Source organism: Cnephaeus nilssonii (assembly GCF_951640355.1).
Source record: "Cnephaeus nilssonii genome assembly, chromosome: 5".
In the NCBI taxonomy this organism is placed as follows: Eukaryota; Metazoa; Chordata; class Mammalia; order Chiroptera; family Vespertilionidae; genus Cnephaeus; species Cnephaeus nilssonii.
In genome coordinates, this window is record NC_137076.1 from 101,433,947 (window position 1) to 101,461,880 (window position 27,934).

General features: G+C 54.8%; 1 protein-coding gene across 1 annotated transcript in view; it reads right to left on the bottom strand.

Annotated features, from left to right (window-relative positions):
- The window catches only part of SLIT3 (slit guidance ligand 3), a 536,028-nt gene that overhangs the window by 75,651 nt on the left and 432,443 nt on the right, over nucleotides 1-27,934 (bottom strand). Inside the window, exons 9-11 of the mRNA XM_079771932.1 lie at nucleotides 18,818-18,959; nucleotides 8,362-8,433; nucleotides 3,230-3,301 (exon numbers count right to left, since the gene is read on the bottom strand). Of these exons, the coding sequence (XP_079628058.1) occupies nucleotides 3,230-3,301; nucleotides 8,362-8,433; nucleotides 18,818-18,959 (286 nt within the window). The remainder of the gene's footprint in view (nucleotides 1-3,229; nucleotides 3,302-8,361; nucleotides 8,434-18,817; nucleotides 18,960-27,934) is intronic.

Below are 27,934 nucleotides of genomic sequence, written 5' to 3' on the forward strand. Positions count from 1 at the left end.
TCACTCCTGGGCAGCCCAGCCCAGTAAGTGACCCCGGTGGGAAGAGGCGGTCCCTTTGTGGTGCTGCCCGGAGCTGCCAATGTGACTCACACCCCGACAATAAATAAGATGTGGGGGAGGCTGGCTGGCCTTGTGTCCTCTCCCCTTCAGTACTGATCAGGCTGAGTCCAGCCTACAGGCTGTTTCCTTTCAGTCTCCCATCACATCCTGGGAATTCCTGAGCTGAGTCCTCCCATCATCCATCTAGACAGGCCTTTGGGTGTCTGGGGTCCCACCCAGCTGGCTCAGAGACTGCTGAGTCAAGGACTGGCTCTCAGGAAACGGGGGACAAGGAACTGTGAGCTCGGCGGGATGGCGGCTTCTACACTCCGCCCCCCTCCTGTCCTCTGAGCTCCCAGAACCAAGGACGCCGAGCTCTTTCACCCCTCGCACGGGGTGTCCGGGCACGGGCGGGTCTCTGGCGACTTGGGAAGCTAGGAGGAAGGCTGCTGGGTCTTCCACTCCGGCCGGTGCCCCATGGCTCCCGCTGGCCCTCGGCACAGGCACGAAGACCCTCGGCCTCTCCCTGCCTCACCCATGGCATAGACGTGCTGCCTCTTGGGCCCTGAATGGACACAATATTCAACCCCAACCCAGGCTGCTGTGTGTCTTTGAGGAGGTAAAATGTGAGGATGAGGAGATGGTAAACGGGAGAGAGCAACCAAACCCGTTTTCTAGACGCCACCAGGAGTGAAGAGTGAGCGTCTCGCTCAGCCCGTGGGTGTGTTTCATGGATGTTTCAACAAATTAATGACTAAATAAAAGCCAGCATGATGGCTCAGGCTCACATTCTAATTCATATTAACGTCCCGCCGCTCACTGTGCCCAGTGCAGTAATGTCACTGCCTGCTCGTCTCCTGATGTCCGAGCTTCCGCACAGCAGAGCTGGTGGGCCGCGGGACCAGGGGTCTGGGCAGGGGGCCCCACATCATCCATCACGCATCGGTACGGGCCCTCCCCAAACCTAGTGGGTCTGAGCACACCCCGCAGGCTGACGGGGCTGTGGGTCCCCAGGCGGCATCTGTGTGCGGATCCTTCCTGCTGCTTGACCCCACCCTCTCTTCCCTGGGAAGGCTCTCCTGAATACTTAGATTACTGCTTCTTACGACCTGTCACCCTATTCTTACTGCTTTCTCTCTTTTCATGACATCATGTTGTATTACTGATATATAGGGTGGGGCGAAAGTAGGTTTACAGTTGTTCGTATAGAAAGTAACAAATAATAATACAAGAATAAACTGTGTTTTGCATACTCACAGCTGTAAACCTGCTCCCCGCACCCCCCCCCCCCCCCCCCGCCGCCCCGTACTCATTTATTATAGAAACATCATTCTGGGCCTCCCCGCCAGCCCTTGAAGACAGGCTGTGGTGACACCATGCGGCCTGTTCGTGACTGGTCCCTGGAGCTGAGGACGGGCCAGGCGTCCAGCACAGTCAATGTTGAAGGACTGAGTGGACAGGGACGGGTGAAGGCGTTCCTGCCCTCTCCCACAGCCACTCTGAGTTTGGTCTGAGTGTTTGTGTTGAAAGCCCACGAGGCCCCGGGTCTTGCCTGTCCAGGTCACTGCCATTCTCAGTCCCCACACTGATCTTCAGCACAGAGGGTGTCACTGAGGGGTGAATGCATAAACTGGGGGGCACTTCCCTCAAACAGTGCCCTGATGTAGTTCAGAATCGGCCAGCGGCCGGCCAATTTCAGGTCTGGCAACCATATTTTGAATTTCTTTTCCTGCAGGACCAAAGCACCTCGCTGTCTTCAGACTATTCCCGCATCCCAGCAGGGGGAAGCGGGACCCGGGGACCAGGCCAGTGGGGCAGGGGTGGGATCCTGGGGGCACACGGCTGCTCTCCTGTCTCCTTTGTGGTTGACAGCATGACAAGCAGACACTAATCTCACATGCAGTCCTGTCTGATATCCCAGCCAGATGTCCTCCCCGATAAACGCAGCTCATTTTCTCTGCGAGCAGCAAGGCCACGGCTGCACGGAGATACCTCCTGTCCTCCCGCGTTCTCGGTGGGTGGGGCCAGGGGGGGAGATGTGTAGCTTCTTACCTGCCCACGGGCTCATGAAGCCAACGGGCAGAGCATGGGCACTGGCCTCTGAGAAGCCACACTCCTGCCCGGTGGGCAGGCCACCGAGGACATAAGCAATACCGGCCGGTGATGCCTTTGCTGTGTCCCACTGTTTACTTTCCACATCACCCCCGCGGCAGCAGAGCGTGAGGATCGTGGATTCTGGGGCGGAATCCAGCCGCTCCCGCTGGTCACGGAGGACTTTGGGGGAATTACATGTATCTATCCACTGAGGTTTCTTTTGTGCAATAACTACGTGCCAGGTCCTGTTTGAGATGCCAGAGATTCGGCCAGGATTGAAACGATAAAAACCCGGGTCCATGTGGAGCTCCGATCACCCACTTTCTCCGACGAGGACGGAGTCTGTTTAGAGGGTGCTGTGAGGAGGGAGCTGAAGGGCTCCCAGCACAGCACCTGGTACGCAGCAGGCGCGCAGTAAGAGCTGCCGGTTATTCTAGTTGCTGTGACAACTGTCACCATCGAGTGTGCGTTGGGCAGGGAGGTATCACTGTCCCCTGTGCCCAGGACAAAGCTCCAGCCCCTTCCTGCCCAGGGGTGGGGTGGGAGTGGGGGTTTCTGAGACCAGGACAGGCAAGTCTGTTCCACCCAGTGGGCGGCCCTAGGGTATCCAAGCAGAGGAAGGAAGGACTTGTAGGATGGGGCCGATGCTTCCTCCAACGCCATGAGCTGGTTTGGAGAAAGAGTCTGAAAACCAGGGGAAGAACATGAGCTCCTCCCTGGACAAGGCCACATTCGTGGGGCAATGGGCGATAAACATGGGTAATAAACATCCGTTACAAGTCTCTCCCCGCCTCCCCAGAGAGCACGGCCCAGGCCTGCGGGGTGGGAGGGGGAGCGTGGTTAGAGTAGAAGATGCATTGGAATTAAAAGCCAATAAACTGGGAAGGCTGCCGGGCAGCTAATCAATAGAAATAATGCATTTGGGTTGTAGAAATAGTCCCCCAGATCAATTTCCCCTGAAGAAATATTTGTTTCCCTTACCAGGCTGCCACAAGTGTGTAAGGGAACATAAAGCCTTGACAAAACCTCCTGAAAACGATGGATGTATTTCCCCCCCAACCCCTCACCCCATCCCTGGCAACTACTCCCCACTTACAGCGACGTGAGCGATTTCAGACCCTGGAAGGCGTCGGGAGCGATGTCCGATATCTGGTTCTTGCTGATGTCTCTAAAAACATGAACGGGAGAGTCTGAAAACGTGGCTCAGAGGTATAACGGCCATTCCTACGTGCGAATCAAGCATTTCAGGTATTCAAAATGGTGAGAACTAATTCACCAACCAATTTATTTATTCAGAGTGCAAGAGAAGGGGCTTCAAGACCATTCAAGTCAACCGCCTCATGCCAAAATATACGGAATATACTGCGTGCACATCCCTCTCCTGACTTCAAAGCACGGCCACCATGACACCTGCCCTGGGCGGGGCTTTGCACATGGAAGCCCTCCTTTTGCAGGTGGGAAACTCAGTCAAATCAGGGCCGTGTCTGGTCACACTGCCAACAATTACAGCACAGACGAAGCAGAAACCGGCCCCACCCAAACACAGGCCAGGGGTCCTCTAAGCGGCCTGTTCTACCTCTTGCCTCAGCAAACGCTTATTTTTTTCCCCCAAAGTCCTGAGTCATTTCCCCTCCGCAGTGACGTTTCCTCCTTGACCTGCCAGGTTCTGAGCAGGACTTAAGGCTTCACCTGGCTCAGGGCATCCTCCAGCCGTGTGAGTAACTCATCAGGAGGTTCCCACAAGACGGCGCTGGGACCTGGACGTGGCGCTGGCAGTGCTCCCTGCACAGGAGCAGCCCCAGCCCACGACGTCCAGGCTCGATGACACTGTGAGCGAGAGGCAGGCTGTGTGAGAAGGCAGCTGGCCTGGCCTGGCTGGCGGAGGGGCTTGGGGGCCTTCTCAGAGCAGGAGGCTGCTGTGTTCCAGCATTCTAGGGACCTCTGAGCATCCCACGGACCTCTGAGCATCCCAGGGACCTCTGAGCATCCCAGCGACCTCTGAGCATCCCAGGGACCCCTGAGCATCCCAGGGACCTCTGAGCATCCCAGTGACCTCTGAGCATCCCAGCAACCTCTGAGCATCCCAGGGACCTCTGAGCATCCCAGTGACCTCTGCGCACCGGCCTCGAGCTCTTGCTAATGGCTCTTCACCGAGGAAGACTGTCTCTCAGGTCACTGGCTCTGGGATGGCCTCAGGCTCCTGTCGCTGGACAGGGAGATGCTCCAATCTCAGCGACAAGGAACCTCTCCTGCTCTTTCTCTCTAACAAAACAAATCAATAGGTCCTTGCTCTTGTGCAGAAGAGGGGCAGCTGGGGTCGTGGCGAGTCAATGAGGAGGAGATGGGAATAAGAAGAAAGCACATCAAAGCGGATTCCTGAGCTACTGCCTCCTGCCCACTCCTGCCCTGCTTTTCTCCGCCCCGCAGCCCCCTCGCCAGCCTCGCTCCCTCCCCTCCCTGCCTCCAAGGCCTGCAGGTTGAAAGACACTTCACAGGTCAGGCGTCTTGGGCACTGCTGTCGGGCTTATCTCTTTAGCTGCGAGACGGCCTCTGACAAATCCACAGATTGTGCTTGCGAACTCGTCGGCTTACCCCGGCTTTCCTCCGGCGCTCCGTTTTTGACTAAGGGTCTTAACAAGCAAATGCCCGGATTATCCTAAGCTCGCTCACCTTCAGCACGGCTGCCTCGCAAGGAATTTCAGGCGAGCACGCAAGGTCTGCGTTCAGGCCTGAGAGCAACTGTTTTATTATTGTTGTTGTTTCTCCTGATCCTAGACGTCCCCCCGAGGTACTCAGACGTCCAGCATGCAGAGGGAGTTCTGTGGCCAGTGGGGAAGCCTTGAGTTAGCCTTGTGGGGGCCACCTGGGTTCCAGTCCCCAACGAGACCTGGTCCCAGCCTCTACAGCACAGGGTGCATGTCTCGTGGCTTTGGAGGTGGTGGGGGGAAGGAATAGTCTAGGTGGGAACTGACCCTGGTGGTCACTTCGTCCACATCCCTCACTCTGCGGGAGGGAAGCGGCAGCCCTGGGAGGGGAGGGGACCGGGAGTGGCCGGACGCAGCTGATCAGGCTCAGAGCTGGCACCTGGAGCCGCTTTGCTCTCACTGCGATGGAGCGGCTCGCAGCGGCGCTGGACAGGAAGGCAGCCGGGAACGGCCGAGGGTGCCCGCCTGTCTCCATGCTCGGCCCCTCCCAACCCACTCAGGGTGGTCCCAGGACAGACTCTGGGTGTCTTGTCACCCTCGAACGGTAGTCCTCAACCTCACCGGGGCGTTTATTAAAAGGCAGAGTCTGACTGGGTTGGTTGGGGAGTTGGGGTAAGAAATGTGCATATGTTACAAATCCCCAGGTGCTGTCCATGCAGGTGGCCCCTGAGTCATGCCTCAGGCCACAGTGTCCTAAAATCTGGTCAGTCTCAGACCCACCCAGTCTCCTGGGGCTTATAAACGCAAAGGCTGAGAGGGCGTGGCCTTCCCAGACAGTTTGGGACAGAAGGAGCCGATTCCAGGGCCCACAGGGGTCAGCGGGAAAGAAAGGTGTGTGACAGGCGAGCTGGAGCCCGTGGGACTCTGCTCTCTCCGAGATGGTGCCACTGGAGATGGTGCCAATGGAGATGGTGCCAATGGAGAGCTCAGCACACCGTCCCGGCCGAGCAGCACAGGTGTGTCCCCAGGGTCAGGGCCACCGGCTACCCAACCCCGTAAGGCCCGGGGTCCTCTCCGGTGCCCCCGACTTTCCCTAAAAATGGCTTCTCCCTCTGGATACAGGTTTTTACCCGGAAATGCTGTTACACTAAGCTGACCACTGGAAATGGGTGGGAACAAAGCCATTCATTCAGGCAGAATTCTTCATCGATGTCTTCTTATTAGAGATAAGAGAAGGATGCGGTTGAGGGGAAACCCGGGTTTGCTAGCTAATAGAGATACACTTGCCACGCACACCTAGGAGGAATTCATGCTTAGGGTTTTAAAATCCGTCCTCACCAGGGGTTCTGCTTCTCCCCAAGCCATTGCATGTCAGCAGGAGAGAAATGCTGAGTGGTCTCTCTTCCCTACCATTCCCTTGGGCAAGAAGGGGTATCATAATAAACATCAATAGAAGTGATCGAAAGTTAAAGTCCCTTCCCAGGGAGTGACTAAGAAGGCCTTCTGAAGTTTGCATACACAGATCATGGCACATCCAACAGGGGGAAGACAGGGCTGTAGCACACAGCCAAGCTCTAAATTACCTGGACTTCACCAAAAAGTAGAGCGGGAACTTAAATCATGCAAGAGATATATAGGCTGGGCAGGGACTGAACTTGTCATTTGTCACTGAAATTACTATCTGGCTGCATAATCAAGCTGGGCTTTAAAAATGAATTGGGGGGGGGTATGGAGAGTGAGCCGGGGAGGCAGGGAGCCAGGAGATTAATGGGCCAGGGTTTTAAATATTAAGGCCCATATTTATCCAGCTCCTCCGGCAGGAATGCTGCCAAGGGGAGGGAAGAGCGAGCGAGGGCTGCCTCATTAGGCCGGTTTCCACGCCTGGAACGGCACCAGGAGGAGAGCCTGTTCGGTTTGGATTTCCAGGGAGATGGGGAGTTGGCTTCCTGAGATCTGAGGGTGAAGCCTACCAGTGCCACTGCTTCGCCGGGTGTTTATTTTTGACATAAAAGGAGTCAGCGGGCACGTAACCTCTTTAACGTGGGCCTCGTCCTCCAGGGAAAGGGATGCTTCAGCCCTGAGTGGAAGGGAACAGCCAATCATGCACAGTCCCCCTGCCCCTCTCCCCTCTCTGTGGGGCCAGAGGGAGTAAGTGCGGTGGAAACGGCACCGTGATGGTTGAGCTGGAATAATGATTTCTTAGCCTGGAAGAGGGAACGGCTTCGCCTGTCCCCCCTCCCCAGGTTCTTAGTAGCTATGACGGGATGGATGGTCCACTTCTGAACCCTACTAGCCCCCTGCAGAGGGCCTGGTCTGGTGGCTCACAGAGCAGTGCTTTAGGGGCCATGTGATGGGGAGGGTGGTGTTGATGTTGCCTCACTGGCGGGAGGAGGCCATCGTGCTCTCCGTGCTGCTGTGGGAGGGAAGGGCCGCCAGGTGTTCAGAGCACGTCGTGGTGGCAGTGATGCTGGTTAAGGTGGTCACGGCGATGGTGGGGGTAATCACGGGCAAGTCATAGAGTTGGAGGATAGGAACCTTCTTATCTCACTTAGAATAGAAAGGTCTTACCATAGTCTAAAGGGTCCCGGGGATCTAGGCCTTACCTGCCTCTCCAATACCGTCCCCACTACTTCATTCCTCACTCACTCTCCATGCACACTCCCCATTGCACACTCCCCATGCACACTCCCTCACACACACTCACCATGCACACTCTCCATGCACAATCCCCATTGCACACTCTCCATGCACAACCCCCATTGCACACTCCCCATGCACAATCCCCATTGCACACTTTCCATGCACACTCTCCATGCACACTCCTTCACACACACTCTCCATGCACAATCCCCATTGCACACTCCCCCACCCACACTCCCTTGCACAAACACCCATGCACACTGCCCACGGCCTTTCACGCATCCTTCCCCCGAGCCTGGCATGACTCACTTCCTCTGCTCAGCCACCTGCACATAGAGGCCTTCAGGACAAGCCCCCCCCCTGAAGCCCACCCACCATCACTCTCTGTCCCCTCCCTTCCCTTGTTTTACTTTCTGTGTGTAGCAACTTCTAGGGCTGCAGTTAATGCCCGTGCTCTCACAGACGTGGAGGCCCCGCGGGAGCATCACCTCAGTTCATGTGCTGACCACAGACTCTAACCCAGCTCCTCACGCCCAGCGGGTGCATGTTGAATGGCTGTGCGAGGTTGTAGCGATGCTGGTGACAGAGCTGCAGGATGGCACAGCCACTGCCACCTTCCACGGAAGCTCCTAGGTCCACATCTCACAGCCAGGGAGCGATAGGAAAGGTGCCGGCGTTTTGAGGCCAAAGGCGCTCCGCTCCCGCCCAGACCATTTCCTTCGCTCTAGTTGGAGCGGCCCCAGCTGTCCAACCAGGTGTGTGGGAGTCAAGACCCTCTCCCTCCCCGTCGGAACGCAGCACTGCTGCACCTTAGCTCCCAGGCTTAGGGCACTGCCTGGGAAACGTGATACCGCCTGTCACCTGAGCAGGCTGCCCACTACACACGACATGCCACCCCCAAACTGAACACGCGTGGGCTCGTTTGTGTCGGGTGGAGACTCACATTCGCTTCAGCTTCTTGTACGGGGTGAAGGCTCCGGCAGGGATGGACTTGATGGAGTTCTGCTCCAGGCGTCTGGGAAACAGAGCAGAGGAGAGTCCATTAACCGTCCACCCATCACCCAGGCCAGGAGGGTCTCTCCCGTCAGGTGGCGCACCTTCTGGGTCAAGGAGGCCAGGCAGGCACGTGCAGAAGCCAGAGACACAGGGTGCTCTGCTGCATGGAGCACCCGCCCGGGGCTAGAAGAGGTGACATGCCCTGAGGACCCGGCTCCTGCTCATTGTAAGCTGGCTCCCGAGGCAGCGGCTTCCTCAGAAAAAGCTCTGGGGTAACAGATAGAGCGCCAGGAAGTCAGGGGAGAGAGAAGAGAGTAAAAAGCGAAGGACCAGGCCAGCCACGCTTGGTGGAAGTGTGTCACTATTCACACAGAACTGCCACCCTGCCGTGGAGTCCTGGACAGGAACACACGACAGCAGCTGACTTCATGTCTGGGTTTCTTTTCTTTTCTTTTTTTTTGAGGAATAATTGACATGTAACATTATATTAGTTTAAGGTGAACAGCCTAATGACTCAATATCTATTCTTGGGGTTTTCTTTTCTTTTTTAAAAATATCTTTATTGATTTCAGAGAGGATGGGAGAGGGAGAGAGAGACAGAAACATCAATGATGAGAGAAAAATCATCCATCGCTGCCTCCTGCACACCCCCTCCTGGGGATCGAGCCTGCAACCCGGGAATGTGCCCTGACCACGAACTGAACCGTGACCTCCTGGTTCATCGGTTGATGGTCAACCACTGAGCCACACCGGCTGGGCTATTCCTGGGTTTTTCAATCGGCTGTTCTAATCTGATGGAGGAAGAGGCTTCCCATCTTTAGCTCCTGCCTGACATTCATCAAGCTGGTTCCCCGACATCCTGGCGGCGTCAGGGGACCCGGCTGGACCACTCACTGCCCCGGGCAGCTGCTCGAATCTAGGGCTCTCACATCTAACAGACTCCCCTGAAAAGCGTCCTCTCCGATTTCTCTGGGAAGACGAGAGCTGCTGCAGGCCCAGGGCCCAGAGCTTCCGTGGAAGAGAAGGGGCCGTGGGGAGCGAGCGCGCACGTCCATTCTTTATTCTTTCGTCTCTCAAATGACTTCCTGTCACCAGGAACAGGTGTGTGGGAAAGGGCCTGGGCGGGAGGCGGCCTCTGTTAGAGGTGCTGAATGATGGCCCGGCCCAGGCTGAGGACGCAGCCTCTCCCCTCATCCATCTCCCCTGTCTCCGAGGTGCGGATCCTTTCATCACCTCCTCATTCGGCATGGAGGCTCCCCAAACCTCAGCGGGAAGACACAAGGAAAGGTGTGTGGGGAGGTGCGGGGGGTGGGGGGAGGTGGGAGGAAGCCACGGGAGGAGCCAGCTCCCTCCGAGGCCACGTCTGGTGGCTGCACACTCCTGGCTGGGACGAACCTATTCATCTTGAAGAGTAATCCCCGCTGCAGAGTTGGGGAGACAGTCGTATTAATTTGTGCCTCCGCGATCTCATCTTCATCGGGGAACAGAGTATCTGTTACTGGAACGGCTAATGGAGCAGTTTGCCAGCAATTTTCCCATTTCAAACAACATCTCGGCTGCTAATGTGGAAGGGTTTGTCAGGCCGACCCATAACACAGACAAATCACTCCCCAGGCCAGAGGAAGGGGGAGACAGGGGAGAAGGAGGGGTGGGGGGAGGAGAGAGGGCGCATCGGGACTGATCATTCCAGGCTGCCGGGTGAAGAGTGTGCAGACAAGATTGCACGGTCTGCTGAGAAAGCCTCTGTGGCCGCTGGAGGGGCGTGCGGGGGGTGGGGGTGGCGGGGGGGGGGGGGTGCGCTGCGGGGCACGTGGGCGCAGGCTGGCTGGGCAGGGACCTGGCTGGCTCACCGTGAGCCACAGAGATGCCCTGAGGTCTCAGAGGCCTGGTCTCACAGCCACCCACCTAGGCCGCTCAGGCAGACCGCCTTGGCTGAGAAATTCCAAGGCCATTTGCGTTCTCCAGAGAAGCACAGTTCAGCAGGGTTTTCTCCGCTCAGACAGCAGCTCCCTGGGTCTCTGGGGCCGCCAGGCAGGTGGCAACTGCTCTCCAGGAATCCTGAGATCCCCCTGCCACTCGGGCGAGGGATTGCGGCTGTTGGTGCCTCAGGAGGGAGCCACTGCCCGTTAGCAATGGGAACCCTCTCAGCTTTGCAAGACGACCCGCTGCTCCTGGCTGCGGGCCAAGAGCCCGTGCAAGGCAGGTCAGCGCGGGGTGTGCGGTTCCTAATCACGTACCTCCACGTAGGGGAGGTGCAAGGCTGAGGGAGGGACGAGCCCGTGAGCAGGAGGGGATACCTTCCCCCAGGGGCTGACTCAGCTGGTGATTTAATCCAGCCCAAGACGGTCCATCACGGAACCGAGCTTTATTGCTACCATCCAGGAAGAGCTGTTGTTTATGGAGTGGAGCTGATGTATGTCCATTGTCTCTTTGCATCCTTACTCTGCCCAGGCAAGTGGTTGGGCCCTGTTTTGTGAATGAGGGAAGTGAAACCAAGAGGGAACAGCCTGTCCCTTTGGTGGGGGGGGGGGGGGGGGGCAGCACTGACACCCCTCTGCTCCTGCCTCTGATCACACGGCCTCTCCATAGTTTAGGAAAAGGGGAAACCGAGGCCCGAAGTCACCGGAAAGCCTGCGGGCTCAGGAGGCACCCCACAGCCTCAGCAGCCGCAGGTATTTTGTACAAAGGCTGTGGGAGAAGAGGGAAGAGGGAAGGGCGATCTGAATGTGTGTAACATATGCAGACAGAGTGCAAAGGTCTGATTTTTGAACAAAGAACAGAGAGTTCCGATCTGAGCCTGTTAACCTGCAGGGACGTGGCTGTGCCCCCTCTACTCTCGGGACTCGCACTCTGGGGAGGGTCTTTTCTCTGCCGTTCCCGCTGCGGGTGCTGCTGTGGGTACTGGCTGGGCACCCAACTCCACTGAGATGCCAAGGCCAGGAGTCGCAGGTTAACCTCACCCCAGGGGCATCAGAGTTTGTCTTGGGGAGGGGTGGGTGGCTGTGAATAGTCAGCTATTTCAGTGTAAAGGCCAGGGTAGCCACAATAGCAGCCATAAGTGCTTAGAAGTCAGGCATTAGGCTGAGTTCAACAGGCTTGTCTAACATTTCACCTCTAGGAGGCGGACCCTACGCGTTACTGCCATCCCCACGTCAAACAGGAGGAAACGGAGGCTCGGAGATGTTAAGTCCCGTGTCCAGACTCAGGGAGCCGGGAAGACCTACGGCAGGACGCACACTCAGTTTCACCGGCTCGAGAGCCGCGTCTCCGTCGCTGAGCTGTGCTGAAGACCCTTTGGAGCTGAGGTCACTGCCCGCGCCCGTCCCCAGGGAAACGGCCCTACCATCGGGGGCAAGGCTGTGCGCACACCCCTCTCTATGCAGCAGGCTCCCCTGGTGGTGGCTACACATAGCCCAGTCCTACAGCCGGCAGCAAGCATGCAAAGATGCGTACTCCCAGCGACAAAAACTCGGAGTGGAGGACAAAAGCAGCATTAACTTCAGCAAAACCCGGCACACTCAGGGATGTGTCTGAAGACAATAGCTGTTTTTGGTCTCACTTAACTGGCACGTGTGTCTTTCTTTGTCTGGCAAACACCCTTCAGGCTGTCAGCTGATCTGATAGAACCGGCATAAAAACAAACACACAAATCAAACACCCGAGCATCTTCCGCACCCGTGAAACTCTGGGAACACCCGACGGGGATTTCAGCCATGCGCCGTCTGCATCGATTTGCCCTAGTTACTTGGTGTTTCCTTAATGATCCATCACTTGCAAACTCACTACAATATATTTCTAGCCACATGTAAGTCAACACCGTGCCAGGGAGGTTGCCAGGGGCTGCCAGTCACCTGGCAGAGAGGTCCTGGAGCTGGGCCGGACCCCTGGTGGTGATGTGGTTGAGGCAGCGCTAACGACGAACATCCGCCATCTACTGAGGGCTCCTTATGTCAGACACTGTGCTCGTCACACGTGGGCTCATTTCATTCCTTCCACAACCCAACAAGGCAATGGTATCATTCTTATACCCATTTTATGGACGAAGAAATCGTGGCACAAAGAGGCCAGTTTGCCTGATGCCAAGTTGCTGGTCAATGGCAGAGCCTGCATGGAACCTAGAGTGGTCTGGTGCCGATGTCTGCATTCTCCACCCTGCGCTACACTGCCCCCCCGAGAAGCCACCTTCGTGAGAGCTTCAGGTTCTAGTCTTTCCATCTCCAGTCTCCCCTGGACTTGGCAGCTCTTGCTCGAAGTCCAGGTCCTGCTGGAGGAAGGAAATTCCGTGTGTGTCCTTCCCCAAGGTCACCCTGGGCAGTCAGAGAAAGGCAACACCACAGAGCCCAGAGACCCCATTCCTGGTGCTCCTCTGCAGCTGGACTAGGGCTGAGGGGAGGTCGCGTCAAGGTCATATTCCTGACCTCTCCTTTCTCTCCCTCTGCTCCTGGTGGTTCTGCAGACAGGCAGTGAGTCCTAGACATCCGCACTGAGTTTGTAGGCTTGGTAACAGCAGCGATGAGGATGCGGGCATCTGTGGCCTGAGCTGTTGCTATGCTGCTCTGCAGAACACCTGGCGTCACCGGCAGGCACAGAGGGACCGACGCAGAGCCGAGTCTGCTCCTACTCTATGCACATGCTCGGAGGCCTCCAACAGGGGACATTTTTCTTCATCGTAGAAAAAAATGAATGAAGGATAAATAGTGTGGGAACTTGAGCCTAATCATTCTATCATGTCCTATAGGTATACATGCGCATACGTTTTTTCTTTTTAGATCCCATTTAGATTCCAAACACTGTGCTACTTTCTACATGTTATGTTATTTAATCTTCATAGGAAACCTCTAGCAGATACCATGAGCTCCATTTTTCAAAGGGGGGAACTGGGTGAGGCAGGAGATGTTAGAGAAACGTGCCCCAGGTAAGACGCGGAGCCAGGATTCGCACCCAGGACTGTTTATCCCGAGGCTCTGCCTTATTCTGCTGCCTGATCGGTTCCCCCTTCTCCTCCTGCACCCCCCACCCCCTTTCCGTGTCAGACCCGCAGAAACCTGGGGCTCTCGGGACGTTAGAAGACTCCCTGGTGCCAGCGGTTTCCAGAGCCCGGCAGCCTTTCTGTTCTCTCGGCTGCTCTTCTGCTGCTGTTGTTCAGTTCTTTCTCTTTCCAAACCCCCTGCAGGCAGTGTCACCGGGAAGGGGAGATGTGCTTTTGTGAAGCAGCTGTCTCCCCAGCCCGGAGGGACACCGGGGTAGAGGTGAGGCTAGGTGGAGAGTGGGGTGACTGCCCCCTGGATGCTTTCACTTATAATTGACCCCGAAGCCCACCACAGCCTTCTCCCACCAAACACACTGCCCTGTCCTAGCGAAGGCCCGAGGCACTGTGGGGTACGGAGCAAAAATGGAAGAAGATGGGGCTCCGGGTGCAGACAGCCCCTCTGCAGCCCCGAGGACCCAGGAGGAGGGCTGAAGGTGACAGAACAGGAAATATGGGGGATCGGGCTCTCCCCAGAACTGTCCCTGCTGGGGGCTGGAGCTGGTTCAGAGAAGCGAGTGGGAGCAGCAGGAACGGCCGGCCGGGAGCGCCTCCGTTTCGAGGAACGTTTGCTGCGAACCGTCTCACTGCGGGCTCTGGGGAAGAGAGCTATTTTTAGAGGAACTGGCTCTGCTGTGGGGGGAGACCAGCACACACTCCTCCGAGCTGCTCTGCCTCTGAAAAGAATCTAAAAGAAGCTGCCAGATGGCCTTGCACGAGAGAGAGAGCTCCTCACAACCCAAAATGTTGGCGAGTAGAGAAACCCCTCCCAAGGTTAAGAGCATCACTACCAGCTCCGAATCGAGAGTCGGGAGTACAAAGTCTGACTGGGTGCCAAGCATCCCGAGGGAGAGGGAGAAATATGAGTGTGGAGGTGGCTGTGAACACGAGGCGGCAGAAGGAGAAGAAGTCACATTCGGCTGACTTTGGGATGATAAATCAGACACTTCCTAGTCATCCTGGGGTGCAGCCTGCAGTTTCACTCTCCACTCCCGTTTTTCTCATCTGTCAGCCTCCCCCACCTGCTGGGCGACTCTCACTGCCAAGGCGATGCATTTCAGCGGCTTGAAAGACATTTGAGCCGCCACACAGGACCCTGAGCACCGGCTTTGTTGCCTTTAGGAGCAAGCAGGTCTCCCCTAAAGTTCTCCCCACCAGCCATAGAGTCTCGCCTCACCAACTCTGATGCCTCCGCTGCATTGCATCACAGAAGGGAAGGAGGCAAATGCAGCAAGGGAAGTCCTGGGCAATGTGGTGGGCCCGGGTGCCCCAGGGGCAAGGCCAGGGGCAGGGGCAGCCTTATTTGCAAGTCCCCATACATGTGCGTGGAGATGAGCCACCTCCAGGCTCAATGCATCATGCAAGTGGCTAGTCTCGTGCGCCAACCTATTCTCTCACCCTTAACTTTGAAAAAACTGACTTAGCTTTACAGAGGGACCTCTTGTACAGGTAGGTCCAGCTCCAATAACGTGGCTTCTAACCTCTCCCCATGCCTAATAAAAGTGGTGGCCACAGCAGCAGTCGTACTAATTGTAGTAGTAAAGTGACAGCAGTCGTTGTTAAGGCAGTGTATCTCCGGTGCCAGACCCAATGCTAAGCATGTGACAGCATCCACTCACTCACCCCCACAAGAATCAGTAAGAGGGTGCCGGTAGCCTCTGCTTTTCAATTGAAAAAACCAAGACTCAGAAAGGTTGTTTGCCGATGGCGACAAGTCAGGGTTGCAGATAGAACGTGGGGGTTCGCCTGCATCCCTGGCCTACACTTTCAAGAACCTGGCTGCTGTCCGCAGTTGCTTATTTTTGGAAACACTCTAGCTAGACTGGTCATTCCCAGACTTTTGGATTTCATAGGCTAAGTGGTTAAAGAGCTTTTATTTCGCCAATTAAGGCAATCTCTCTTTCTCTTTCTCTCTGTGTCAGACATAATACATATTTATATAGAAACATGCATTTACAATTATATAATCATTACACATATAATTAAACACATTTAAGACATACACACTCACACATATTCTGCTTTCAGTGGCCATCATTTTATAAAGTAAAGGATATTTTTTTAAAATATATTTTTATTGATTTCAGAGAAGGGAGAGGGAGAGTGAGACAGAAACATCAATGATGAGAGAATCATTGATCGGCTGCCTCCTCCATGCCCCCCACTGGGGATCAAGCCCACAACCCGGGCATTTGCCCTTGACCAGAATCGAACCTGGGACCCTTTAGTCCGCAGGCTGACACTCTATCCACTGAGCCAAACCAACTAGGGACAGGGTATTTTTTAATAACAACAATAACAGAAATAGGAAGTCCAGGAATTTATAAAGAAGGACCTTCCTTTAGGTAGAATATTTTTGCTCAATGGAAAAAACATCAAATTGGTTTTGTTTTTCTCACTTTATCCAAATAAGAAAAGATTCAGTACTAACTAGGGAGCCTTTTGGAAACGGCTGCTCTAGCTTGTTAACATCCCCTCTAAAATTCGATGTCCAGGTGCCAGCTCAACAGCCCGGCTGTGGCCTGGTCTGCATGCGTCCCACCTCCTACATGGATATCTCCAATTTCTCTCCCACACACCTGAGCTGTGTGCCTCCAAGGTTCAGAGACGAGGAGCAGGCGAGGAGGGGGGCAGGCTGCGAGCTCCTGAGTCAGGGGTGGGAGGGGGCCAACGGCTATAGCTTGACCTCCTCAACTGGCCTCTTTCATCCGCTGTGGTTTGAGGCCTGGTCAAGGGGGGGATCTGTGCCTGCCAAAGAGAAAACCTGGCAGATGGGGCAGAAAGGAAGGATCCGTGGGAATCTGAAATGACATGGCTGTTGGCAGGAATCCTGTCTTGAATACCCATCCATCTCGGGAGGCCCAGCGTCCTACCTTGGCATGATGGAGTGGGAAGGGGGAGGGCTCTTGTAAAGAAGAGCAAAGGTTAGCTGGGTGGAGAGAGCAATGTGGCTGGGAGGAGAAGTGGAAAGACCATGGTGGGGAGAGAGAGAGGGAAGGGGGGGAATGAATCACGGGAGGGAGAAGAGAAGGGAACAGGGTGCAGAAGAGGAAGAGAATAAGGACAAGAATAAAGAGGATGAGCATGAAGTATGAGCAGAAGAGGCACCGAGATCTAAGGGAATCCATAGAAAGAGGGCCTTTGAGGCCAGAGCCGGGGGCCAGGAGAGCGAAGGAGAGTCACAGTGAAACGTGAGGAAGTCATTGAGGATTCTTGCTGAAAGGAAGGCGGAGGGCTGAGTGAAGGTGGGTGAAGGCCTCAGAAGGGGAGGGGATCAGGTTAGAAGGACACTTTGCTAGCTAGCTCCGGACTACAGGAAGGGTGTGGAGGCACAGATTGTGTCCACCGGGGCTGGGGAGGAAAGTGTTAAAGGAAATCAGAGACAAGCTGGCAAAGCAGATGGAGCAAGAAGAAACGGAAGCTCCACGGTTGTAAGTCAATCAGGGTGAAACCAAAGTCCTTAAAATGCCTCCAGGATTTGGTCCCTCTTACCCCCCTGAGTCATCCCCCAACAATCTCCACTGTGTTTCCTCCACATGGGCTTCTGGTACACCAGGCAGGCCCTACCTCAGGGCCTCTGCACCTGCGCTTCCCTCTCCCCACAACACTCTTCCTCCAGACATTCACTTTTTGGGGTCTCATTTACCTCAAATCCTTTCCTTGCTTTTTTCCCATAGAACCTACCACCTTCTAGCATATCATCTAATTTACTTGCATTGTTTATTGTTTATCACACTCTCCCCACCACTGGAATGCAAGCACTGTGAAAGCAGAAATTTTATCTACTTGTTGATGCTCCCCAAGTACAGAACAATGGCTGGAACACAGCAAGCCCACAATAGATATTTGTTAAAGGAATGTATGAATGGAAGAGTCAATGGCCATCGTTGGGAACACAGGGCATGCAGAGGAGGAAGAGGAGAAAGAGGAAGAGGATGAGGAGGAGAAGAAGGAGGAGGAGGGGGAGAAAGGAAAGGAGGAGGAGAAGATGAAGCAGAGAAATGAGGGAAATGTGTGTCTCTTATTTGGAGGGGTTTCATCTAATCATGTTTTTTTAAAATATATTTTATTGATCTTTTAGAAAGGAAGGGAGAGGGATAGAGAGTTAGAAACATCAATGAGAGAGAAACATCAATCAGCTGCCTCCTGCACACCCCCACTGGGGATGTGCCCGCTACCAAGGTACATGCCCTTGCCTGGAATCAAACCTGGGACCCTTCAGTCCGCAGGTGGCCGCTCTATCCACTGAGCCAAACCAGTTAGGACTCTCATCATGTTTTTAATAAAGTCGCCCAAAGGTGAAAGCAGAAATGAAAACAGTTATTGTTATATAGCGTGATCTTGGGGTCAATGCTGACTTCCCCTCTACTCGATCCAGAATGAGACGTGGGCCATGTTCTCAGCAAAGGGAAGAGGGACGTGGTAGAGCTATGTGGGCAAACCTATTTTACTGGGAATTGGGAGATCTGTGCACACACATGAACACGCACCATCTTGTCCCCACGTAAAGACCGTCTAGAGGACGACCATCAGATCTGAAATGACGGAGGGCTCAGTCTCGGGCTCAAGGGCGCGGCTGTGACACCAGCTCCTCACCCGGGTTCTGCCCACCACCACCGTCCGGGCACTGCCCACGTGCTCGGATTGCATGCAGAGCTCACACAAAGCATTCCACTCAGTTTCACAGCGAGCCATCGAGGATAGGTCATCGTCATGTTACTACCGAAGAGAAAACTAAAGATGAGAAAGAGCAATCCTTTTGCCCAATCCTCTTAGTAACCGGGGGAGCCAGGAGGTAATCACAGGGGGCCCAGGCGGGGCCGGCAAACTTCTACTACAAAGGACCAAACAGGGCATATCAGGCTGCTGAACGGCTCAGTCCTGCCTTCCTCGAACAGCCAGACACGATATGTAAACAAGCGAGCGTGGCTGTGTTCCAAGAAAACTTCATTTACAAAAATAGGTAGGCTACCTCGGGCCATCACTTACTGCTCTAGAGTCTGTGCTCTTTTTTTGTTTGTTTGTTAATCCTCACCAGAGGGTATATCCCCCCCCCCGCCCCCCACTGATTTTTAGAGAGAGTGAAAGGGAGGGGGAGAGACATCAGAGACAAAGACAGCGATGTTGCCTCCCACACGTGCCCCAATCAGAGCCGGGGATCGAACCTGTGACCTTTCAGTCCTGGGGCTGACACTAACCAGTAAGCCAAACCAGCTAGGGCTAGTCCATGCTCCTGAGCACTGACGTGCATAGCTGGGAAAGCCCATAGGAGAGCAGAGAGATCCCTAAGGGCTTTTAAGAGTCAACTCCCACGGCTCAACGCTGCCGGCTCCTGGAGAATTGGCTGAGACAGGGGTGGCAGACGGGTGGCACTTACATTTCGACGATGCCCTCTGGCAGGTTGGCGGGGATCTCCGTCAAGCCCTTCCCCCGGCAGTCCACGATGTTATTGCTGCAGGTGCAGGCAGAAGGGCAGGAGATGGAGTTGGCATTGCAGGATGGCGGCTCCGAGTGGGGGCCTGTGGGGCCAGAGCACAGTGGTCAACTCGTGTCCGTGTCAGGAGTCGAATGGGCTCCTGGGCCCCCTCGCCAGCTACCCAATGAGGCGGCGCTACGTGGTAAGCTACTTGGAAAACCATCACCAGCAGACATCGTCCGCATCTTGCAGACACAGCTGCCTCTGGCTGCACATTCAGCCAGGAGGAGAGATGCTGCCCTTGACCTGACTATTTCTGGATTGTTCCACCTGCTCTGTCAGCTCATCACCCTCATCTTTTAGAGAGAGAGCTGCTCTCTGAGTTAACCACACACAGAAATATGCCACAAGCTGACCCTGGGACCACTGTCTCAGGGTGCCCCATGTCTGGTGACCCCGGGGGTGGGGGTGGGGTGTTGGAGTTTACCTGGGACGTGGATGCTGAGTATAGACACACCTTCATTCCTTCCTCTAGTGTCTGGAAGTCACTGTCCAAACCAGTGGGAGGAAGGAAGGTGGGTGCACATCCCCGTGTGGGGCACTGGTGTTGGCCAGTGTCAACAGTCGTCAGCGGCGCCCTCCAAGGCCCTTTCAAACAGCGTTTATATACAGAGAACGAGCTAACAAAACTCGCCGCATTAGAAAAAGGCAAGTAAGTTACCTCGTATTTTGGAGTCAGCTCTTAATTCTGCTTCAGTCGAGAACTAGTGTGAATTTAAACCAAAGTGGCAAAAACCCAAGAAACTGGAATGGGAGGAGCTTACTCAGAAGGCGAGTGTAGATAAACATACGCATCACAAACTAACTCCAGATTCCGGCACGAGGATCTCAGTCACCCCCTGTGGTGGTCACACTGAACCTCTAGCACAAGAAGTGAACGAGAACGCTTTGAAAAGACATTAGGTAAGTTTTCAAATAGGATTAGTTCTTCAAAGTGAGGTCAGGATCTCAAACCCGTGGTTAGTTTTTCAAATGTGGACATTGAGGTCCAAAAGGTAGACTCAGCCCAACGGCCCTCCCGGACCTTGTCCCAGGCCTGCTGCGTCCAGCCGGGGTACTCTGCGTCTGCCCACGTCCCTCCTCCCAGAGCAGAGGGCCGCGGGCAGGACCACACTCAGACTAACGCCGCAGACCTCCGCACTGGGCAGGCGCAGGGCATGAAGCACAGGGAAGAACGGTGGGAGTCTGGCCTCTGTCCACTGGAGGAGCTGAGGGGAAGCAGGGTGGGTCCAGCTAGAGCAGTTGAATCACAGGACCGACTGGGCCTCGGGCAAGTCCTCCTTCGGACACTGAGTGAGACCTGAAGTGGAGGGTCCGCCCTCCATGCTCACTAGTCCCACCTGGGGATGGCCCTTCTATAGAGACTTAACTTGATGCCTTGATGCCAGCATAGTAACCAAAGACTCTTATTTTTCTGGCCCTCACCTTCACACACACACACACACACACACACACACACACGCACACACACACACATTTAAAAAGCATCGTCTTAACTGGACATTTGAAAAAAGATTCCTGTCTAGGGTACAAGGACTTCAAACTCTCTGGTGTCACATTAGTGGATCCAGTGGAGACCATGGAAAATGCCAGAGCGATGACGACTTACACTAAGCCCCCAACGGCAACATTCATCCTCTTAGAGAGAGTGACCCTGGCTTTGCTTCAACCTGGGAAAGGTTTGACATTTCTGAGAAAACGGCAGCCCAGACAACCAGCCTGCCTGCGCCTCGGGTCAGGAAGAGGAGGGCGAGTGGCTGAGAGTGTGGGCTCTGCGGTCCCATTGCCTCAATTTGAATCCTAGTTCTAGCCCCTCATCCTCCTGTCCCCGTGCCTCAGTTTCCCCCATCTGTGAAATGGGGGGAAATAGCAATGCTTATTTGGTAGCATGGTTCTGTTGGGAAGGCAAAGGAAGTTAATGCATGTGAACTGTTTAGAAGAATGTACAGCACAGAGCCAGCGCTTAGGAAGGCTTGTTGTTGTTAATGTTGTTGCTATTCTTATTACTGTTTCAACGACGGCCTGCAGGACCCCCTCTGAGCTTTTTGCTCCCATCTCGGTGGATAAGGCTTTGCATTGCAGACTTCGGAAGTCCTTCCTGGGCCTGAAGAACGACTATTCCCGTTCTTCGGAAACTGGAAGCAGAAGGAGTGAGACACCTCCCAGCGCATCCCCCTCCCCTGCGCACCTGTCTTAGCGGGTGGCAAAGAGGATCCCCGTGTGAAGGCTCCTATCGCTCTCCCACCTCCCGGGGAGGTGGGACGCCTGGCTCCAGATGTCAGGGCTTTAACAGTGCAGGTGGGGCTCCCCAGAGAGAACTGCCAGGCCTGACCCTGAACACCAGGGGGCAAGCGCACCTGACAGCGCCAGGGACCACGGCCACACCCGGGCCTTCCTGTTGGGGAAATGCCCGGGCTCCTCAGAGGCCAGTCTGAGCTCCTGCCCATCCACCGAGGGGAGGGAATCAGATGGCTGTCCCTCTTTTATCTGTCAGTATCACGTGGTTGGGGTGTTTCAGAAGGAAGCGGGGGAGGCATTATACTCAAGGGCTCATCTGGGTAACTGGAAGTTCTGAAACGGAGTTTTTCAAAGCCGCTCGGACTCTGATGCTGAAGTCAGTTCTGTTTAAAGCGGACCAGGCTGCAGCCTTCGTCCCCTGGGAAGGAGCCGGTCCTACGCAGGGCGGCTCTGTCCTGCAGGCAGCGTGAGCGGCATTTCAAGGGGTATTGTCAAGGCTTTTAAAAAAGCCTTTGAAAACGATCCTTAACAAGGTCACTAACAACACCTTTAATTACTCAGAGAGGTAATTATAGCCCCTGAGAGCACTGGCTGGCAGCGCCCCAGCCGGGCATCCACACACAGGGAGGGCATTGCTCTCCTGTAGAAACAGAACACCGTAGGCCCCTCCCCTTAGCTCTGCCTCTGGACAGACTGAGTCTAGATGCCAGTTCTACCAGGGCAGTGACTGTGTCTGTCGCCTTCCTGTGCCTACAACAGGGCTCGGCAGGAAGCACCGTCTCAGTCACCAGGCCTTGGGGAGCGAGAGGATGAATCCGTGGATGCAGTTGGCCCAGAAGCCCTGTGGACGTGGGGGTGAGAGGTCCTCCTGGAAGGGCCTGGGGGAGGCCCCCTGAGCGCCGAGTGCCCTGGGCTCTGGTCAACAGGGTCAGCCACAGAGTGGGGAGCTGGAGGGACTCTGGTAGATGGGACTCCCGTGCCTGAGGTCAAAGGCTTTCTACCAGAGCTCTCAGTGTTGGCCAAGGCCACCTGCCCGCCCCTCGCCCCCCCCCCCCCCCCCCCCCCGCCAGCTCACTGGGCGCCTGGCTCACCCACACGGTCAGGGCGTCCTAGGCCCTGCACCACACTCCGCCAGCAGGCCCATCGCTCCCAGCCTTTCCCGCCATGCATGCTGAGGGTGGTGGGGGAGGGGAGGGGGCAGTGAATTCCAAGGGGGCAAAATGAGGAACCCCCTCCCTTTCTATCCAGTGAATTCTATGACCACAAGCTGAGAAGCAGAGAGAAGTGGAAGTGGAGTTTTTACATCGGGATAGAAAGAGCCTCCACATATCTTTCATGGGAGGGACCGGCTGGGTATGCGCCTGCCACATGCACGTGTGTTCCTGGGGCTGAGGAATCATGGGGCAAGCCTGTCGACGGGCACCACCTCCTCCTCTCCCTTAAATCAGAGCCCAGCGATGGACCAGCACACAGAACCAGCACCGAAGTTCCAAAGGCGCTGGTTATGAACTCAGGAGTGCGGTCGGCCTTGCTCTGCATGCCCGCCTCCTTAACTGTGTGCCCGCCTCCTTAACCGTGTGCCCGCCTCCTTAACCGTGTGCCCGCCTCCTTAACCGCGTGCCCGCCTCCTTAACTGTGTGCCCGCCTCCTTAACCGTGTGCCCCCCTCCTTAACTGCGTGCCCGCCTCCTCAACCGCGTGCCCGCCTCCTTAACTGTGTGCCCGCCTCCTTAACCGTGTGCCCGCCTCCTTAACCGCGTGCCCGCCTCCTTAACTGTGTGCCCGCCTCCTTAACCGTGTGCCCGCCTCCTTAACCGTGTGCCCGCCTCCTCAACCGCGTGCCCGCCTCCTTAACTGTGTGCCCGCCTCCTTAACCGTGTGCCCGCCTCCTTAACCGTGTGCCCGCCTCCTTAACCGTGTGCCCGCCTCCTTAACCGTGTGCCCGCCTCCTTAATCGTGTGCCCCCCTCCTTAACTGCGTGCCCGCCTCCTCAACCGCGTGCCCGCCTCCTTAACCGTGTGCCCCCCTCCTTAACTGCGTGCCCGCCTCCTCAACCGCGTGCCCGCCTCCTTAACCGTGTGCTTGAGCTCTGCCCTGCAGCTCTCCCGTGGCACTAAAGGCTGCTGCGTGGAACCTGGGGGCCATCTCCTCCAGACCAGGGAAACGGACGGGGATGTGGGCCAGCACCTGTCTCCCCGCTGGGGCCTGGCCCACCTTTCCCCCTTCGCCACTTCAGCTCTGGAATTTTCATCTGGAGCCAAAGCTACCTCCATGCCAAACCGGGAGAAAAGGGAAGGCACTTGGTGATCGAGGGCGGGAGTGTGCTCCCAGCCAGAGCTCTCACGGGGAGAGCGCCATGACTGCCAGCCTGGACGGGGCACTGAGGATCCTGTCTCTGCTGACCACACCCCTCTAGTCCCGAGAGGCAGGACAGGCAGGGGGACGACCAGGGAGACGCTCCGGCCCAGCCTCACCCTCATCAGTGTTCTCCTCATTGGCAGATGCAGATGATCATCACGCTGAAAGCGAAGGCCCTACCTTCTCTGCCCAGATGGTGGGGCAAAGGCCACTGAACTTCACTCTAGGAAGGGCTATGGAGATGGTGAGGGACCGGAGCCCTGAGAGAGAGTTCCTGCCCAAGCTAAAAATTACCACCATTCTCCTAAAAGCAGCTCGCAGCTGCAGGATGTGTCCTACGTGCCAGATACTGCATTAAGGGCTGTGTATGGAAGATCCTACTTGATCTTCATAAAAGCCATGACGGAGGCTCTGCAGTATTATTCCATTAGACTGATGAGGAAACAAAAGAAGAGGGAGGTTAAGCAAACTGCCCAGGATGTGTTTGTACCATCACCTCTGCCAAAAGACAGCCAGCGCCTCTCTTTACTGCCCTGGACTCGAAGGCCCTCACAGCCTCGGAGCCTCGGGAGTGGGAGGAGGCGGCTCGGCTGACACGGCCGTGGGAGCCACAAGGCGGTGGCTGGGCATGCCTGTGCTGGGGCCGTGTTTATTTCTTTCTGTCCTTAAAGAGAATGTCACCCAGAGGAGCGCACAGAGCTGAAGAGTCCAACGGCCTTGTGAGCATGTGGAAACAAATTAACTCCAGCATTCAAATTAAGCATCCCTGTTGGCCTCTGGCCTTTCAAAAGCCAACAACAGGCTGTGATGACAATGGGACTCGAGCAATTATGATGAGAATATAAATGAATGCGATTTAAATACCAGAGGCATGATAATTTTGGGACTGGCTATAAACCTAATAATCTCATCCTCCCAATGTCCAATTATGGGGTTTTAATTAAAACCTCCTAAGGAGATAGGCGGTCAGTCAGGCTTACCTTAATTATCTTTATACTTAGTAACTGGTCCCAAATTTAAAAAAAAAAGGGGGGGGGAGTTTCTTGTTTCCAGGGAGATACACTCATTTCATTTTTAATAATAAATAAGAATATGTTTGTTGAGAGGCCCCTCATTACTAGAAGTCAAGATTAATCTTCCTGAAAAGACATCTCACATCCAAAGGCCGAGGGCAGATGAGTGGGAAATGTCACAACCGGATGAGTGTGAAGCTGTTCAGAGGAAAGGCATGGACTCAGGAGGTCAGATGTTTAACTAAGCCCCTTGATTTACAAAGAGGGACTGGTAAACACTTTCTCAGGTCAAGGTACCAGGAAATTGACACAAGGAAGATAAAGCTTAGGGTGTAAACCACCAAAAAGCCCCTTAGGTAAGGATGGAAACAACAAAACAACATCTTGCAACTCACATCACATGAGCCGAGTAATGGCTAGAGCAGAGCTTTTTCTCTGGGCTGTTATGTGAACTCAGACCCAGCCCCAGTCTGGCCAGGCCCACGGAGCAGGGACCGGGGACTCTCCTCGTCCTGCGCCCTAACCTTCCACTTGAGCAGGAAAAGCTAACAGAGAATTTGTTGCAGCATTAGCTGAAGGAAACCAAGCAGTCCAGTTGTAGATCACAGAAAATACACGAATAGTAAATAAAATAAGATAGAGTCCCTCACCCCTGTGAAAAGTTCCCAGTTGATTCCCCAGAGGAAAAAGTAAATGCCTTGGATTGGAAGGGGACAGTCGACAGAGGAGATGGGTTTTGTCGAAGTGCACTGCTAGAGGATTTCTGGGTTAGCTGGAGTGAGAACGAGCCCGCTGCCAGGGCCGTATGGAGAGGAGCTGGGCCCAGGCAGTGCACTTAATTCTAAGGGAAACATCAGGGACTCAGCAGGAGGCCCTCACAGGCCGAGATGAAAGCGCTCTCCTGTCTCTGTGGTCCTGTGTTTGATGGATTTTTCGATACCATCGAAGGGCCTGGGGAGGTTTTCTGTGCTGCCCTGATGGGTGCAGGTGATGGAGCAACATGCAGGGATGGCTGATTGGTGCCCCAAGTCCTTCTATTCTCCTGAGCAGATAACCTCAACTTTTGAAGAGATGGCCTTGCCCCGTTTATTGGTTGAAGTCTTCCTCCCACAAGTTATTGGGGGAAGACCTTGAACGAGGAGCTAAAACAACCATAATTGGGTTTGCACAAAACCGCCTCATCCGGGTGGCCTGCTGGGCTCTGCCACGGAGTGGGGCCTGCACCCCCAGCAGTGTGTGTGTGGGGTGGTCAGTACATGAAAACAGCCCTCTCTGTGACCTTCCTGTGCACAGCCCGTCTTGCTCCATGCTGCTTCCTCTGAAACCCTTTTATCACAGCCTCCCAAACTACCTTGAACAATTATTCAAGAGGTAGCACGTTTTGGAGATGGGGATCGTCCAGCACCCCACTAATAATGGTGCTGGTTCATTCATCATGGATGTTCAATACACCAGCTCCCCCAGACCATTAAGTCTGCCTTTGACCTTTCCAGAAAGAACCTGCACAGCATTCTCTCTTCCACCCCCGAAAGCCTGGGAAGCACCTAAAGAATCCCTCACAGATTGGGGCCCCAGTATGGTGCTCCCCTAAACTCATACCATGGTGAGAGGGTGGAGATCAATAGCATGTTCATGTCTGGAATCTGTGGACTAAATTCTCATGTCCTCAAAAGATGCCTAGCTTTGCACTAAGAAGCTGCAGGGACCATCACATGGGCCTCATTGCTATAAACAGGGGAGGTGACAAGGATGCTCCTACGTACCCATTTCCCTGCCTGGGCGATTGAGCCGTTTCACATTAGGGGGGTTCGGGGTGCTGACAGGTCCAGGACCCACAAGGGTCAGCCTGCCCCCCTGGGCTCTGGATCCTGTCTGCTGCCGGGTCAGCAACGCCTTGCCACTCCTTGGACGGGGAGGTGCCTCCGTGATGAAGCGCGTTCGCGATCTGCGCAGCGTTAAACTTGGCGCCACCTATCCTGGTGTGTTTTAACATTCTCTCTAATTAGTTTTTCTCATTAGCTCTTGGATGACTCCTGCACTCTGTAATTATTTCTTTCACTGGCACTTACGCCGATATTGTCTCCTCTGCCTAATAATTACTGTAATTACAGTCACTATATTTGAGTTTGGTGCTCGTGTGATAAACGGTTGTATTAAGTGTGTTTGATGGGAAGTGATTTCTGAGTGGGCGTCTATAGGAAATTATTGAGGTGCTGCTCTGAGATACATTCGAATGTTTTTGGATAATGAACTTGATGAAGTAGTGACATGACAGGAACAAGCAGCAGAGAGCGCGATGCGGCTGAATTCATGGAAAATTCTTACTAGATTGCAATCATGCCTACGGGCACAAGTGCCAATCTGTACCCTGGTCACACCGGCCCTCAGCACATGTGGCCCAACCCTTTCCACACTGAACACGGCGGCAGTCCAGGCGGGCGAGAGTGCAGCCCCACAGTGCCACGTCCCCGCCCGTCTTCCTGCGCGTGGACTCCCCAAGACCAGCCTCAGGAGGCTGCTGGGCCCCAGCTCCGGGACTGGGCTCCTGGGTTTCAGGAACGCCTCTGGGAGAGTCCTCTTTTTTAAATTTTTTTCTAGAGAAAATAAAGGGATTAGCTCTACTTTTTTTTTTTTTGGCCACTAGAAAAGGGAGAGTTGGTAGAACCAGAGGATGCCAATGAAAAGTAAAAATTGAACAAGCAAGCAAATTTAGGACTAGGCTGGAAAGCTACTCCATCCTCATGCATCTCACAGGCGCCTCCCATCCCGGGAGATCAGTGCTGCCTCAGTTATCTGTTCACAGTCTGTTTTCTGGGCTACATGGCAATCTGCTCCTGTTACACTTCAAATGCCCACAGGTCAACTGCTTATGTTTGCTCAGCACATTCCGTGGGCCCACTGCACCATCATAATTAAGCTCCGCTTATTAGCTCTTACCTAGCACCGTGTAAGATGCTCAGGGCTTTATATGCATTATTGCATTCAATCCTCCCAGGCATCCCTTGAGTTATGTACTATGATTATTTCCACTTTGCAGACACGCTAGGTAACCTGCCAAAGTCACACCCTAGTAAGGGGCAGAGCTAGGATTCCCAGCCACACAGGCTGACGCCAAAGCCTTCGTGGTCCTGTCTCCCAATTCCAATGAGCGACCGGATGCCGGGAATCTGTTTAGCAAATGCTGACGCGCCTAACAAGTGTGAGGTTTCTTAGCACAGATGGACGATCCGGCTTAACAGAAAGTGACACATGAGCTCTTTGAGCCTTTTCCTTCAACTAATGACAAAAACCTTCGTTCTTGGGACCCCTCGAGGCACCCCAGGGATCTTTAAGTGACTACAGAGTGCTGGGGAAACCTTGGGGGTTCCACACCAAGCTCTGGGCTGGGCGGGTGTCCAAGGCCAGGGTCA